The 13,630-nt window shown below is 42.3% G+C and overlaps 1 protein-coding gene across 1 annotated transcript; it reads right to left on the reverse strand.

Moving 5' to 3' along the window:
- Positions 1–905: 905 nt before the first annotated feature.
- zfand4 (zinc finger, AN1-type domain 4) lies at positions 906–13,146 on the reverse strand. The gene is made up of 10 exons (XM_015944366.3): positions 12,939–13,146; positions 11,319–11,624; positions 8,241–8,316; positions 7,626–7,693; positions 7,360–7,546; positions 7,097–7,238; positions 5,730–6,929; positions 5,491–5,545; positions 2,642–2,759; positions 906–1,191 (listed from the first exon to the last, which is right to left on the reverse strand). The coding sequence occupies exons 2-10, from the start codon at positions 11,500–11,502 to the stop codon at positions 1,056–1,058; spliced, it is 2,166 nt and encodes a 721-aa protein (XP_015799852.3). The 5' UTR covers positions 11,503–11,624; positions 12,939–13,146; the 3' UTR covers positions 906–1,055.
- Between the last annotated feature and the right edge of the window lie 484 nt (positions 13,147–13,630).

Raw genomic sequence — 13,630 nt, forward strand, 5'->3', positions numbered from 1 at the left:
TAAGAAACCACCAAAGGTCTGAGTCAGGGAAGGCTACAGAGCAGAAACCATTTCCCATCACAGCAGTTCGAGGAAGACTTGCAAAGAGAGAGAAGTGACAAAATCAAATATTCAAAGTGCTCATAATGAGGAAATGGCGAGCCTCGAGGACAAAATTCAAGTACTTTCTGTAAAAAAAAGGTGACATCAGCATTTCTTTTAAGTTTAATTCAAAAGGTTCCAGTTAGATTTAATTTTAGACAAGAACCCCCCCACCCCCACCCACACACCGGTAACACACAATGTGTATGGAAAGGAAGTTTATTTAATGAAACTCCTGTAGATACTCATTATTTAAAGTTTTTGCAACAGCTGAGCAATAATAAAAAAATTATTGGCAACCACCTTACTGAAAAATAAATATACCCCCCCCCCCCCAATACAGTTGAATCAATAAGGACAGATTACCGACACTCACACATACACATGTCGCATACTTACAGTTTCAAAACCAAACTTTAATTTAAATAAGTTGTGTTATTAATAAATATTATTTCATCGATAAGAGGGAGCACAGTTCTTCCTACAGAACTCATGGTCATTAGTGATGTTGAGTGTGCCCAAGTAAGAAAAGCCATTAGTGGAACGGAATATAAAAATCTGAATATTAATATCAACACTTTCATAGACGAGCACAGAAACGTATGCAGCCTTTACCATAGAGAAGAAACGTTAGCTGTATAAATATAATTCTAAAGTGCATCTGTTAAAAGACTTGTCAAGTGACGTCAACGGCGGTCCTATAAAACAAAATAACGTGCAGCAAATGGATTTAGTAAAAACTACCTAAATACATGCATTTCTTTTTTTTTCCCTGACAAAAGAAAAACAGGACTAAGTAACAAACACAAGGAACTTGTTCACACTCTAATTTACAGCATATTTATTAAAAGTCTGAGCAAACTTGGCTGATTTGTTTTCTTTAAAAGCACACAGCGGTGTAGGACACAAGTCCAAGTCCTCATTAAAATACCTATGCAGAATTGTGTTTTCCCATCCCGTAAATGGAGACAGGTCTAGATCTTAGGCAGCTTGGGAGCACTGATGAGAGGGTTGGTCTCCTGCAGAAACCGACGCCCGGCACTTTTGTAGTCGTAAGAGCAGTCGTGGGTTTCCGGGTAACGATGGGTGGCGCAAAAGTTGTGACTGCACCTACAAGATAGCATAAAAATGTAAACAGTCAGGTACAAAAATGATCTAATGCTTTAAACACTTGAGGAGCAATGTTAGCAGAAGTCATTAAAGGGGACATATTAAACAAATCTCACTTTAGTGCTGCTGTGTGTCTCTACTGCCTCTATAGACACTCCAAACGTGAATAAAAACCATCCATCTGCTGTCTGTCTGTGTTTAGTTTCAGGATTCATGTGCTTCTGACGAGCAGTTTCAAAAAGTCCTCTTATTGTGGCATCCCAATAAGGAAAATTAGCATAGAACCCCTGTTGTAATCTGGTGCGGTGAAGAGGGAGCGAAGCCAGAAAGTAAAGCTCTCAATTTACCAGGCCATCTTTGTCCCGATCCTCACCTACGGTCACGAGCTTTGGGTCATGACCAAAAGAACAAGATTATGACAAAGTGGACAAAATTATTTTCCTCCATCGGGTGGTCGAGCTCAGCCTTAGAGACAGGTAGAAGAGCTCAGACATTCAGGAGAAGCCGAGTAGAGCCACTGTTCCTCCATGTTGACAGGAACCAGCTGAGGTGGTGAGAATGTCCCCTAGATGCTCTCGAGGGCAGGCGTTTCAGACATGCCCTGCCAGCAGGAGGCCCGAGGTCGAACCAGGGCACCTTGGCCAGGAAACATCTGGGGATGTCATTGGACAAAAGAAGGTTTGGGAGGAAGGTTCTCTGCCGAAGCTGTTACCACCGGAACCCAGACAGAACAGACGGACGGAGCACAGAACCCCTCTCACCAGTTGACTCCAGAAGTGCAGCAGCTCTACTCTGAGTCCCTCCTGGATATCTGAACTCCTCACCTAATAGCAGCCAATTAGAGGGTGAGTGGCGTGGCCAGCGACAGCTCGTTTTGTTAAAGTAACAGAGTCCTGAAACGACTGGAATAAAGCCGCTAAAGAACCTTCTAAACACCTATACACCTATTAGAGGTCCCCTTTAAGGAACAACTATGGGAATAACTGTGACCTCCTCAGTCTCGTCTTGGTTTTCTACATCTAAACAGTTCAAATAAGGCAGCTGGTAACTGCAGCAACACTTGCTCAAATCTGCAACATAATCGAGACTGATGTTCAGTTAATCACAGTACTCAGTCTACTGAACACAGCAGGGAGGGCAGTAACTTTAAGAGGTCGACTCGACGTTAAAAGATTAGAGTTACGTTCTGTTGCATCGGATTCAGTCTGCGCACCCAAAGTGAAGTCCAGGGCGGAGAAGACGTTTATAGATGTTGGAAGCTTTGATGAAGCGAATAACTTGTTAGAGAACAAGTTGGGAACATCCGTTTCCCTTTGAGATGTGACAGGAGCAAAGTGAACAAAGCAGGAACCACTTTGTATTAAACGGCTGGTTTCAAGGGCAAGCGAGAGAGATTTAAAGTTTAAAGTGAGTCAGCTGGAGAACACAAAGGGAACCGACACATTTGTACCTGCATTCGTAGCTGGTGGCCAGCCCAGTCTTCTTGCCACAAAGGAAGCAGTGCTTTGAGCTCTTCTTCTTGGTGCCAACGGGGGCCTTAACTGGAGGTAGGTGGTACATTGGAGTGCCTGACAATAAAATTTTTTTAAATTATTTCAACCATTTAAATGATTCCAGGTGTCATCAGGAAAAAAAAACAATTGTTGATTTACAAACTGGAGAGGTCAGAATTGCATTATACTTGTTGTTCTATGCAGCTCAATTTCTAAAACATTTGGATGCTTGAAACATCTGTTAATTTTACAACCTGCTTCCTGTCAGGGAACTTGTACTCAGAGAATTAATGACAAGAAAAGAACCTTCCCTGAATGCAGTCTTCATATAGTTCCATATGTGTATTTCTGTGGCTTCCACTGTCATCTCAGGTGTTTCAAACCTGGTGTAAAGCTACATCTGCACAATGATGTGCAAGTTTAATCAGTTAAACTAGGTGCAGGTGTGTGCGATGTGTTTTTATTTTAAAGGTCTCATTCACTGAGAAACCGTTGTTCTTTTGGAATTACGATAAGTCACTCCGAGTTGGGTGTGCATGCTGAACATGAGAACCTTCTCCGACCCCCATTGCCAGCAATGGCCACAGAAAGAAAATAGAAAGCCACTCTCTTATCAAACATAGTGAAAATTAGCATTCATGGCTTTGACCACCTTGGCTTGCAACCAAGGAAGGCTGCTTATGATTTAGCATCCAGGAGGGAGTAGCGCTAGTGGAAGCTAACCGTTAGCATTAGCAACTCCAACACACAGCAGAACTCCTTCACGCTCGACTTATTTGCGGAGTTAAAACATCAACATTGCATTTTTAACCCAGGAAAGAAGAGCAAATGGAGGCAGTGGAAGAGTCGCGTTGCTGTTAGCCAATCAGAGATGAGATATTTGCAAATCATAAATACTAGTAAGTAAGACTCCAAATGCTGCAGTTTTCCACGCCCACTCCTATGGCTAACTCCTACACCTTGCGACAGGAGAACCTGAGTGTTTTTCTACATAAGATTTATTTATTCTCATTTAGAGACCACTGCAGGTTTGCTGAACACCGGATGAATTCAAGTTTTAAAGTACATCAATGACTAGTTTGAAACTGAATAACTGGGTTAAAAATGATGTAACTTAAGGAAACATCGCTTATCTAAAACGTTTTCCGTTAACGTCACCTTTTTTGTTATCTTCTCACTAATATCTGTGGAAGCATGCAGCTCAGCTAGTGCTGCAGGCCACAGAGACTCAGCAGCATAACGAAACTGGCAGTACCGTGAAGAAAAGTGCTGCAAGCTCTCTGTCGAGCAGGTAGGAATGTGACCGGCTGTCTGCATTTAAAAAAAATGTTTTTTTCTTTGTCTATGCCGTTTGTCTGGATAGACACGCCTGGAGTTAAGAATTTGTGTTCAACCACTGACGACAGAACACGGCTAGTATCGTTTTTAATTTCAAAGTTTGTTTATTTCTGCAATAGCGTACTTTACGGTAGTGACAAACAGATCGTGATGTAATGTCACAATGCATTCTGGGAGGTAGCTCAGAACAAACAAGCGTGCATTTTGCGTTGTACCAGCCTGTCACCATGAAGAGAGAGCTGAGAACCTAAGGTCACGAGCTTCAGGTAGTGACCGAAAGAATGAGACTGCGGATAAACAGTACAAGCGGCCAAAATGAGTTTTTTCCACAGGGAGTCTGGGCTCTCTCTTAGAGATGGGGTGAGAAGCTCGGTCATCCGGGAGGGGCTCGGAGTAAAGGAGTAAACCCAAGCCGAGAGGAACCAGTTGAGGTGGCTCGGGCATCTAGTTAAGATGCCTCCTGGACGTCTCCCTGGTGAGGTTTGCTGAGCACGTCCAACTGGCAGATGACCTAAAGGAAGACCCAGGACACGATGGAGGGACCATGTCTCTTGGCTGACCAAGGAAAGCTTTGGGATTCCCCCGGAGGAGCTGGCCCAAGTAAATGGGGAGAGGGAAGTCTGGGCCTCTCTGCTTAGGCATCTGCCCCCGTGACCCAACCCTGGATAAGTGGAGAACAATGAATGAATGGATGGATGGATGGATGGACGGATGCTTGGAAAGAAAGGTCCTACATCTGAGAAAGACGAACCAGTACCATCAACGCTCTCAGATGTGGAGTTACCCAGGAGGCAGCAGTATAAACAAAGGAGTCCAGCTGAACGTTTTGGCCAAACAACATCCAAACGTGGACAAAAAGAGCTTTTGACCAGAAGTGTGTAGTGACACAAATACTAAACTAAGAGTAAAAAAAGTAAGAAAATGTTACTGGAGCACTGTGAGTAATGAGTAACTATTAAAGCAGAAAAGTTAGAATTTTGTTTCTGTTGATTTGTTCTTAATCTACGTGAACACGCTGTTTTATTAAACTGGCAACTACGTTTTGTTCGTCTAGCATTAGCACTCAGCATGGTGAGTACGCTATTCAACTCAGACCGAGAGACCACCTAAAGGCTCAGGAATCGTTTGCAGGTGTTTTGGATGAATCAGCTGATTAGAGTGGGACACTTTTGAGTCTAGAATATTGAACTTTTTCACAATTTTCTAATTGTCTGAGGTTTTGAATGTGGGGTTTTCATCAGCTGTAAGCCACAATCATCACAGTAACAAAGCAAGGCTTGAAATATCTCACTTAGCATAGAATGAGCCTATCATATATCATTTTCTCATGTTAAGTTCAATTACTGAAATAAATGAACCTTTTCACCATATTCTATTTTTTCAAGTTTCATCTGACCCAAAAATCATAAGTTCTGTACTCTTGTGCTGTTTAGTTGCATCGTTAAAACAAGAAGGTTGCTTTGCTTACCTATCGTCCCAAATGAAGCCTCGACTGCCCCGGTGTATGTAAAACAGTTGCTGGTCTGAGAACAAAATGGTGTTTCAATCATTAAACCGCTTCAGAGTTCAACCCTTACAAGTCTGACTAAAGAGACTACATCTGTCGTGTTACTGATCTAAAACTGTACTGATGCTAATCTAAAGAGAAACAGCACAACAAAAACACATTCACCAATCCAGACATAGCTACTGACCGTCTGTCCTCACCTTATAAGAAGATGCTGCTCGACGCATCGGTGACATTTGTCTAATGGGATCATCCTGAAGAAGCTCGTCGGTAGGAATAGATGGCAGCCTGGAGCCGAGGCTGCCCTGTCCTGAGGTCGTGGCAGCAGGAGGCAGCGTCAGTGCAAATCCCAGACTCTCTCTGAGGCCGTCCCTGCTGCTGTCTGGAGTTCTTGTGGAGAGAGAAGCCAACAACTCAGAGGTGTTCACAGACCCTAGTGGCTCCTTACAGGCTTGGTTTGCCATCTTCGTTATGCTTCTTGCTTCTCTCTTAGAGATGTGTTCTGGTCGTTTGCCGGGTGACTCTACTTTAACACCGCGGCGGCGCAGAGGATGCGTTGATACGGAGGCTGGGGGGTGAGGGGATGTGCCGCCTGGCTTCACTGAGGACTGTGCTTGTAGGTTAGACAGTAAAAGTGTGGAGTCGAAAGGCTGAGGCAGCAGTCTGGTGGGGGATGGCTCGGGGGCGGGGCTCATTAGGGGGGAGGGCGGAGTGAGATGCACCGAAGTGTTGTCAGCTCTGCTGGTGAGTGCATCACTTGTGCCCAGTGACCATGGACTGATCGGGGAGGGGGGGTGTGGCAGCTGGTGCTGAGCCCCGATGTCAAGAGGCTGACGACCTCCCTCATGCTGAATGGATACATCAAGTCTTAGAGGGTCTGAAAAGTCCCCGAACGGTGCACCTGACTGTGTCGACGCCACGAGTCCTACTGGCTCCTCTAACAAACTCAGGCCCACCATCTCCGCTGAAGGCTCAGCTGGGTCGAAGGGGGCTTCTGGTGGACCTCTGCTGCACAGTGGTGAAAGCTGAGGATAAACACAGTCCCTCATCAGCTTGCTGCCTACCTCCATTCGGGACACTTTGGGAGGAGGGAGGATCTTTGTAAAAGATGGGTACGTCTCCCAGGGTTCCTCCTCCTGAAGCATGTAACAAGATGGTGACAAGAACGAAGGAGGAGACCGCCTGGGGATTGTGAAATGGGCCGGGGTTGCAGCAGGCGGTGGAGAGGGGTCTATAGATTCACTGTCTACAATCGGAGGTAGCGGGGCATTCGTCTTCCAAGGCTGGTTGATCTGTGAGAGAGAGCGAAAGAGACTGTGATGGTGTCGTACGCTGGAAGATCCAAGATGGCTGCTGGGATGAGGGCCAACAGGGGTGCAGGGTTTTACTTTAGTAGATTTCTGAAAAATAAAAAAGGCTTCAGTTATTGAACAAAATGACATTGTTTATATTTGCTGAAATTTCCCTCATCCTGTTGTGTGCATTAAAATCACATTTTAACTACTAAACAAACGATTAGTCAAAGCAGTGAGCGATCACTAACGGGGTTCCAGGAGGATTTCTGTACCTTTTTGTTAAGGTTCATACTCTCCATCTTGGCTTTGAGCAGCTTCATTTTAGTCATGGTGATGGAGTTCTCGAGGTTCTGCTGTGCAGCTGCAGGACTCGCTCCATCCTCCTCCGCATATGCATTATGCACAGAGCCACCACTGAAAAACACATTTCTCCTCAGCGATCAAACTCAAATAACAGTTTGCTATATTCACTAGTAGATGTGGTTTTATTAGATTAAAAAAACAAACAAAACAAAAGGAAACATAATTTACTAACCTCAGAGACTCTGAGAGAGGTGTTAAAGCACCATCTCCTCTGTCGAGCACTTGGAAGAAATTCAGCTGCTCTCCATCTCGATAGACCACAAACGTGACCTGCTTGTTAGTCAGACTTCTCTCCCATCCCTCGTCTTTTGAGCTCTCCATGAGGTCAGCCACTTCTTTGATGGGGTCCTCCAAGGTTACTAAGGATACGAAAGAATAGACACGTGACTCATATTTAGATAAAAAGTTAAATGTGCACATTTCTGACATGTTTCTTACCTCTCCGGGTGTTGATCGGGCCCCCCCTCATGGCTAGAACGAGTTTCAACGTGCAGCCCTCTGAAATGCTGCAAACACAAACAAAATTAACAGCTACAAACATGAATGCTTTAATAGCAGAGTGGTGTAAGTGTGAAGTAGATGCTCTGGTTTTAGGTAAACATTTCAGGGGATCAGATCCAGATGAATCAGAGTACAGGACTGGCAATTGCTTTGGAACAGCAGTTACACACGAGCAGATGCTTCCCTGTTCTCTCTTTCGATCTCCTTCTGCTCCCCAGAATCTGCAAAAGCACCATGCAGTGTGATAGAAGAGCTTCTCACAAGAGGCTGTTCATGGGACGGATTAAGTGACAATCACTCCGAACAAAATCACCATCTGCAGCTAGCCGGAGCATCGGAGCGGTGAATTCTGCAAGTCAGAAAATGACGAGAGCGGAGGAGCAACTTCTCCAAATACGACTAGGATGCCGCATGTCTCGCTGAGCCCTGTGTCCGTGCTTTATTTACAACACTTCCTCTAGGACAGCGAGGGACCTGCAAATGATTTTCAGTGTGATTCGGCCAAGGTGTTGGTGCTCTGAAGGACGAGATGTGTTGGGGAAGAATATTTACCCGTAATCATGAAGGCAATGGTCATCATCCAGCTCTACACCATTCCAGATGAGATGCTGCTGGGCCACGGGGATGCCTTTACACCGTCGGAGAGAGCGAAAACAAACAAAGCAACCTGAGTTCACGAGGACAGGGTCATACGCCATTCACCAAAGTCACTAATCTGACTCACACCATAATAAGTGAATCACGTCTGCCCCCTAAAGACTGAATTTAGCACTGGGTCAAAACGAGCCAATCTCACAGCAACAAAAAACTGTTTAAGTAAGAAGATTAACATCCTTAAAGTGGGAGAAGTTCACCAATGTTTGAAGACTTGCAGACAGAAACTAGAATCATTATGGTTGTAGGAATGTTGTGTTTAAAAGGCATAAAAAAAGAATGAATCAAAACAGAAACTGAAGAAGTAGAGAGTCTACAAAATACAGATACTCGAAATCTTCTGGTTGGACTGAGACGAGGTGTGTGTGTGTGTGTGTGTGTGTGTGTGTGTGTGTGTGTGTGTGTGTGTGTGTGTGCGTGTGCGTGCGTGCGTGTGTGTGTGAGTCAGTAAGCCCACTGACTCTGCTGGAGAGCCATGACATCATTGTGTGAGCAGCATTCCCTTCACTGCAGAGCTCTCTACCTCATCTAAATCATCTCCAACTAAACTCGTCTCACATGGAGCAAAGAGGACACGCTGACAGAAACCAGCAGAGAGACACGTAGGCACCAGGTCACCTCGGTCTACAAAAACAAAATAACCTAGAATGCTGAGACCAACAGGAAGACGAGAGGAAAATGTGCGCTGCACCATTAACCATCACATCTTGCTCGGATCTCCTTTAAGGAAAAATGTGAATTTTCATTCATTTGTTCCAGTTAATTCTAAAGGTACAATTTAAAATGTTTATCTGTCCTGCAGAATACAGCTTGTTTAAACCCACAACATCAACTTAAGAATAAACTACATCATTCTAAACAGTTTCTTGCTCAGAGCTGTCTCAGTTGTGCCCACATTTATATAAAAAGGGGTAAGGTTGTCCAGTTAGAGGCAAATAAACATTAAGCTGAACGTTAATGTCTTAGAAATTATGTTAAAAATAAAAACCAGACTTTGGTTTTTAAAGAATAAATAACCAACAATAACATTTTTAAGGTAGTGGGAATTTTGAAATAAGAAGTCTTTATAATTCTGCTTGAATCTTTGTTATAAGAACTGATGTATGATACTACATAGAGATAGATCAATAAATACATCAGTCGGCCAATAATTATCATTTCTTATTTTTCACCATCAGCAAACATCAGCAGCCCGCTGTTGCTGTCTAATTTTATTTGAATGTTTATTTACGTTCCTGCTAAATAAATGCTCTCAAACATTATTGCCAACTTACATTCCATTATTTACCCGTTTCCTAAACTTTGGTTAAGTATTTGATTTTAATACCGAGCCTTGCACAGAGTTAAGACCAAACGGTCGGTTAACTTCAGGGTCAGAATGTTGTGCGTCTACTGTTGTTAGTGTTACAATTCAGCATGCAGACACGGTGGAGTGTTTGAGGAATTGGTCTAAAAAAAAAAAAAAAAAAAACAGCAGCACATATCAGGCCATGACCTCTACATATCAGTATCAGCTAGAGGTCAACCAATATCAGATTTTCTGTTGCTGATACTGACACGGTCAGCCGATGGACGATACGTACTGTCAATTTTTAAAGGCTGATTTTAATGACCGAAATCTAGACCATTTCCACCTTATTTTCATACTAAAATGTCACCAATGACATCAGTTGTTGCACAAAATTTCAGAAGCTGAATCAATTTTCAAACTCTGATTTTAAACAGCTGTTAAATCTTCTTTATTTGTGCTCTTCTCAGTGTCAAAGTCAGCCACTTAAAGTTAATTTAGAACTTTTATCATGCAAACGTTATTAGTGAATTTAAAAATACATTCAGCAGCAGCAGCACCAGGTTGCCCGAGGATGTGCCTGACTCAGCTGTCATAACGACAAACATTGTCTGATGCAGATGTATAAAAAAGACAAACAAATATTGGCGTGACATATCAGTATCGGCAACAGAAAAACTGATATCGGCCAATCTCTAATACACCGTTATACTTTGAGGTCGTAAGATGTTTTGAATCCCAATAGATGTACAAACATATCTTCCCCCGGTACAACAAGGGCGGTTTTGGAGAAAAATGGTCCAAGAATGGACCAATCTAAAAAATATATAGCCTGACAGTAAAAATTATCCTCAGTTTGGTAAAAAGTTGAATAATTCATAATCTAATTCTGGTAGTGAAATGATGGGAGCCATCGTGTTTGTATTATTACTGTCATTCTGTTGTGGAAACTCCATGCAAGTAGTCCTAAAATGCTAAAATGACCCTTTTTCTATTGAAAACGTAAATATAAACATTATTTAGATTCTCATTAGTTTTGATAAAACCTACGAAGAGAATTGAAAATCCACATGTGGCATCAGAGCCACAGCATACAGACTGGGATTGGGTAAAGTTGGGGCTAAAGTTCCCCCCCCCCCAAGCTGTGAAAGTAGAACACTACTTGCTTTGAAAAAAAATGGCTATTTTTCTGTGTACGGCGTATGATCTGTGGGTTCTCTTCTGTTAGTAAACCACCGTTTTATAAAAAAAAAAATGAAACAGTTTATGTGATTCGTTAGAGCTGGGCGATATAGCCTCAAATCTATATTGCAATATAATCTGAAGCATGTGCGGTAACGATATATATTGCGATTTATTTTTTCCTCTGTTTATATACGTCAAAATTACATGCTTTTAAATATCCTCATGTGGCAAATATATGACACTTGAGGCATATTAGCCGCCTCCTCCACCCACTCCATGCTTGCAGTCACTGCCATTCTGTTGCCCCAATGACAGCAGGGTGCACATAGTGATGTCACGTGTTATCGCGGTATTGCGATATAGCCAAAAACTATTTTATTTCGTTTCTACCTTATATCGTTTATATTTCCCACCCCATGATACGTCACAACAAATCTGTTAATTTCACCATCTGTGCACTAACGTGACTACTAAAATAAATAAATAAATACAGAAATCTGTACCTTCCAGCCTCTGGATCTTCACTTTTACTGAAATGACAGCTTCAAGAGGCAACACACGCAGCTCAAAACAAGTCCCTGTCAGGGTCTCTATGAAAAGTTCCATAGTATCAAAAAAGGGAAGCTTATACTGAAAAGCTCCCACACTATCGTCGTTGAAGAAGGGCGGCTCCTTCCTGTTGGTCATCTTGGCCGGTTGGGAGAGAGACTTTAGGATGTCAGTGAAACGGGGAGGCTGGCCCGAGACGATGGAGAGGGGGAACGTTCACTCGCCTTATTACTGCCACACATCGTGTAGGATGGCTCCAGCTGACGGTAAATACAAAAATAAACAAACACAGATGGTATTACTGGAAATGTAATCAAACAGTGTTTTTAAAACTTGAATCATTTATAAATTACGCTTTTTGTAAATCCAAGGCCCATCTCCAGTGGTGGCAGAAAAATGCTAATTTCAAATAAAATATTCAGACTACCATTAAAGGTCCTCCTTAAAAAGTCAAGCAGCTCCAATGTGTTCAGAAGACAATCCAAGGATTAGGTGTCTGACTACAGCCTTTGACATCATCTTGAGTGTCACTTGATTAAAAGAATGTGTTACACAGCAAGGAGGACAGCTCGGGTCACACCTACATTTAATAAGAGTACAACTGGCTCAAACTATTAGGAATATATGGTGCTGCATTTTAGATGAGCAAAACGCTGATGTTTTCAAACTAATTTTGATTAATAACTGATGCATGCATGTGCGTGTGTGGGTTTGGGGGGGGGGGGGGGAGACAAGCACTAAGACATTTCTCAAATTCAGATGGCAAATGTAGCTAAACTGATGAATAACGCAAACCAGATACAGCCATTCTGTTATTGGACATATGTTTTGGACAACAGCTGATTCTTAAAATCCCATCAATTCTTAATTTTGCTAAAATAATTACAATAAATTTTCTTGGAAACTCATTATTTTTTTAATGTAAAGGTTGGAAGCAATAATAGACCATGCCATCACGTGACTAAAATGATTATGATGAGTCTTGAGAAAAAACAAATTATATTATTTTTACAATAGGGCTGTAATCACTTGTCTGTAATTTGATTTGCATAAGGAAGTCCTGCAAAAGCGACTGACCAAAACAGAATTATTCATTTTATACACAGCCTAAATAATTTAGTTTACGCGCTGTAAATACATAAGTGTTTATTTACTGATTTGATGCTCTGAAATTAGACCAATCCAATATACTAATGATGAACTTTCCGGTTGACTGGTGTCCATGATGGGATGGGACGGCCTTTCTGGATTGCAGAGATTAAAGGGTTGGGGCAGTAGGGTATCTTTTAAAATAAGCGATTTGGCTACTAAAGTTCTAAAAACCGTTTTGGACCAGCTGTTAAGTGCATTTAACCCTCTGTGGCACGGAGGTGATCCGCTGCACAGCAGCACACTAACGGAGGCTAACGTGAAGCTATCTGCCAAACAACGGAGATGAATGGAGTTCAGGTCGTGTCATCATTGAGCTTTGAAAAGCTCAATGATAGAACAATTTGGCACAAATTTAATTTTAGAAAAATAAATTATTCACTCTCCAGTTATACGCGCTTATTTATCTATTTAAACCCACTCACCGTTACGCCAGTTTAGCCGACGCTTGCGTTGCCATGATGATAGCCAGCAACTCAAACAATGGCTTCCTTTTACAGCGAAGGGCTAGCAGGATGCTAGGCTACATCCAAAGGCTTCAGTTTCCTTCGTCTCGTGCGCCCGTCGAGGGCAACGGCTCAGTGGTAAGCTACAGCACATTTAACCGTTAAAACTATACGAAAGAACTAAAAGAACCTGTGACCGTGGCGAGTCTCCGTTGTCCCTTAGTCGGGGACATCGTCCTACCTGTCAGAAACATCCGAACAACACCTTCATGACTACGATTTGATGGATAAACAAAGGAACCAATTGAGAATGCTGATGTAGGCGGGACATCAAGAAAAGTGTCACCCACGTGATTCTGCACGTGACAGCACAATTTTTTTCACGTACTTGCTCGAATATTAATATTTTTATCATCAGATTTTAACCAGTAAAAATGTACATGTCACCGGAATACGTGAAGCAGTTTATTTTTTGTGTTTAATAATACACAGTAAAAAATGATTTACTTGTTAAGAAGAAAAAAACGTTTTTTTATATAGCGCCTCTCAAGACAAAAATCACAAGGTGCTTCACTAAGAACAAAATAAAAAAAATTAATGGAACAAAATAAAATGAAAAAAAAACAAACGGATAAGAAGAATGAATCCAGTGACAGTGGATTAAGAGTCAT

The sequence above is a fragment of the Nothobranchius furzeri genome, chromosome 12 (assembly GCF_043380555.1).
Source record: "Nothobranchius furzeri strain GRZ-AD chromosome 12, NfurGRZ-RIMD1, whole genome shotgun sequence".
Classification (NCBI taxonomy): Eukaryota; Metazoa; Chordata; class Actinopteri; order Cyprinodontiformes; family Nothobranchiidae; genus Nothobranchius; species Nothobranchius furzeri.

Coding starts and splice junctions, on each gene's coding strand:
- zfand4 (XM_015944366.3), bottom strand. CDS start 11,502: ATGACCAACAGGAAGGAGCCGCCCTTCTTCAACGACGATAGTGTGGGA. Junction 6,930..7,096: donor GTATGAACCTTAACAAAAAG/GTACAGAAATCC, acceptor TTTATTTTTCAG/AAATCTACTAAAGTAAAACC. Junction 5,546..5,729: donor GAGCAGCATCTTCTTATAAG/GTGAGGACAGAC, acceptor TTTTGTTCTCAG/ACCAGCAACTGTTTTACATA.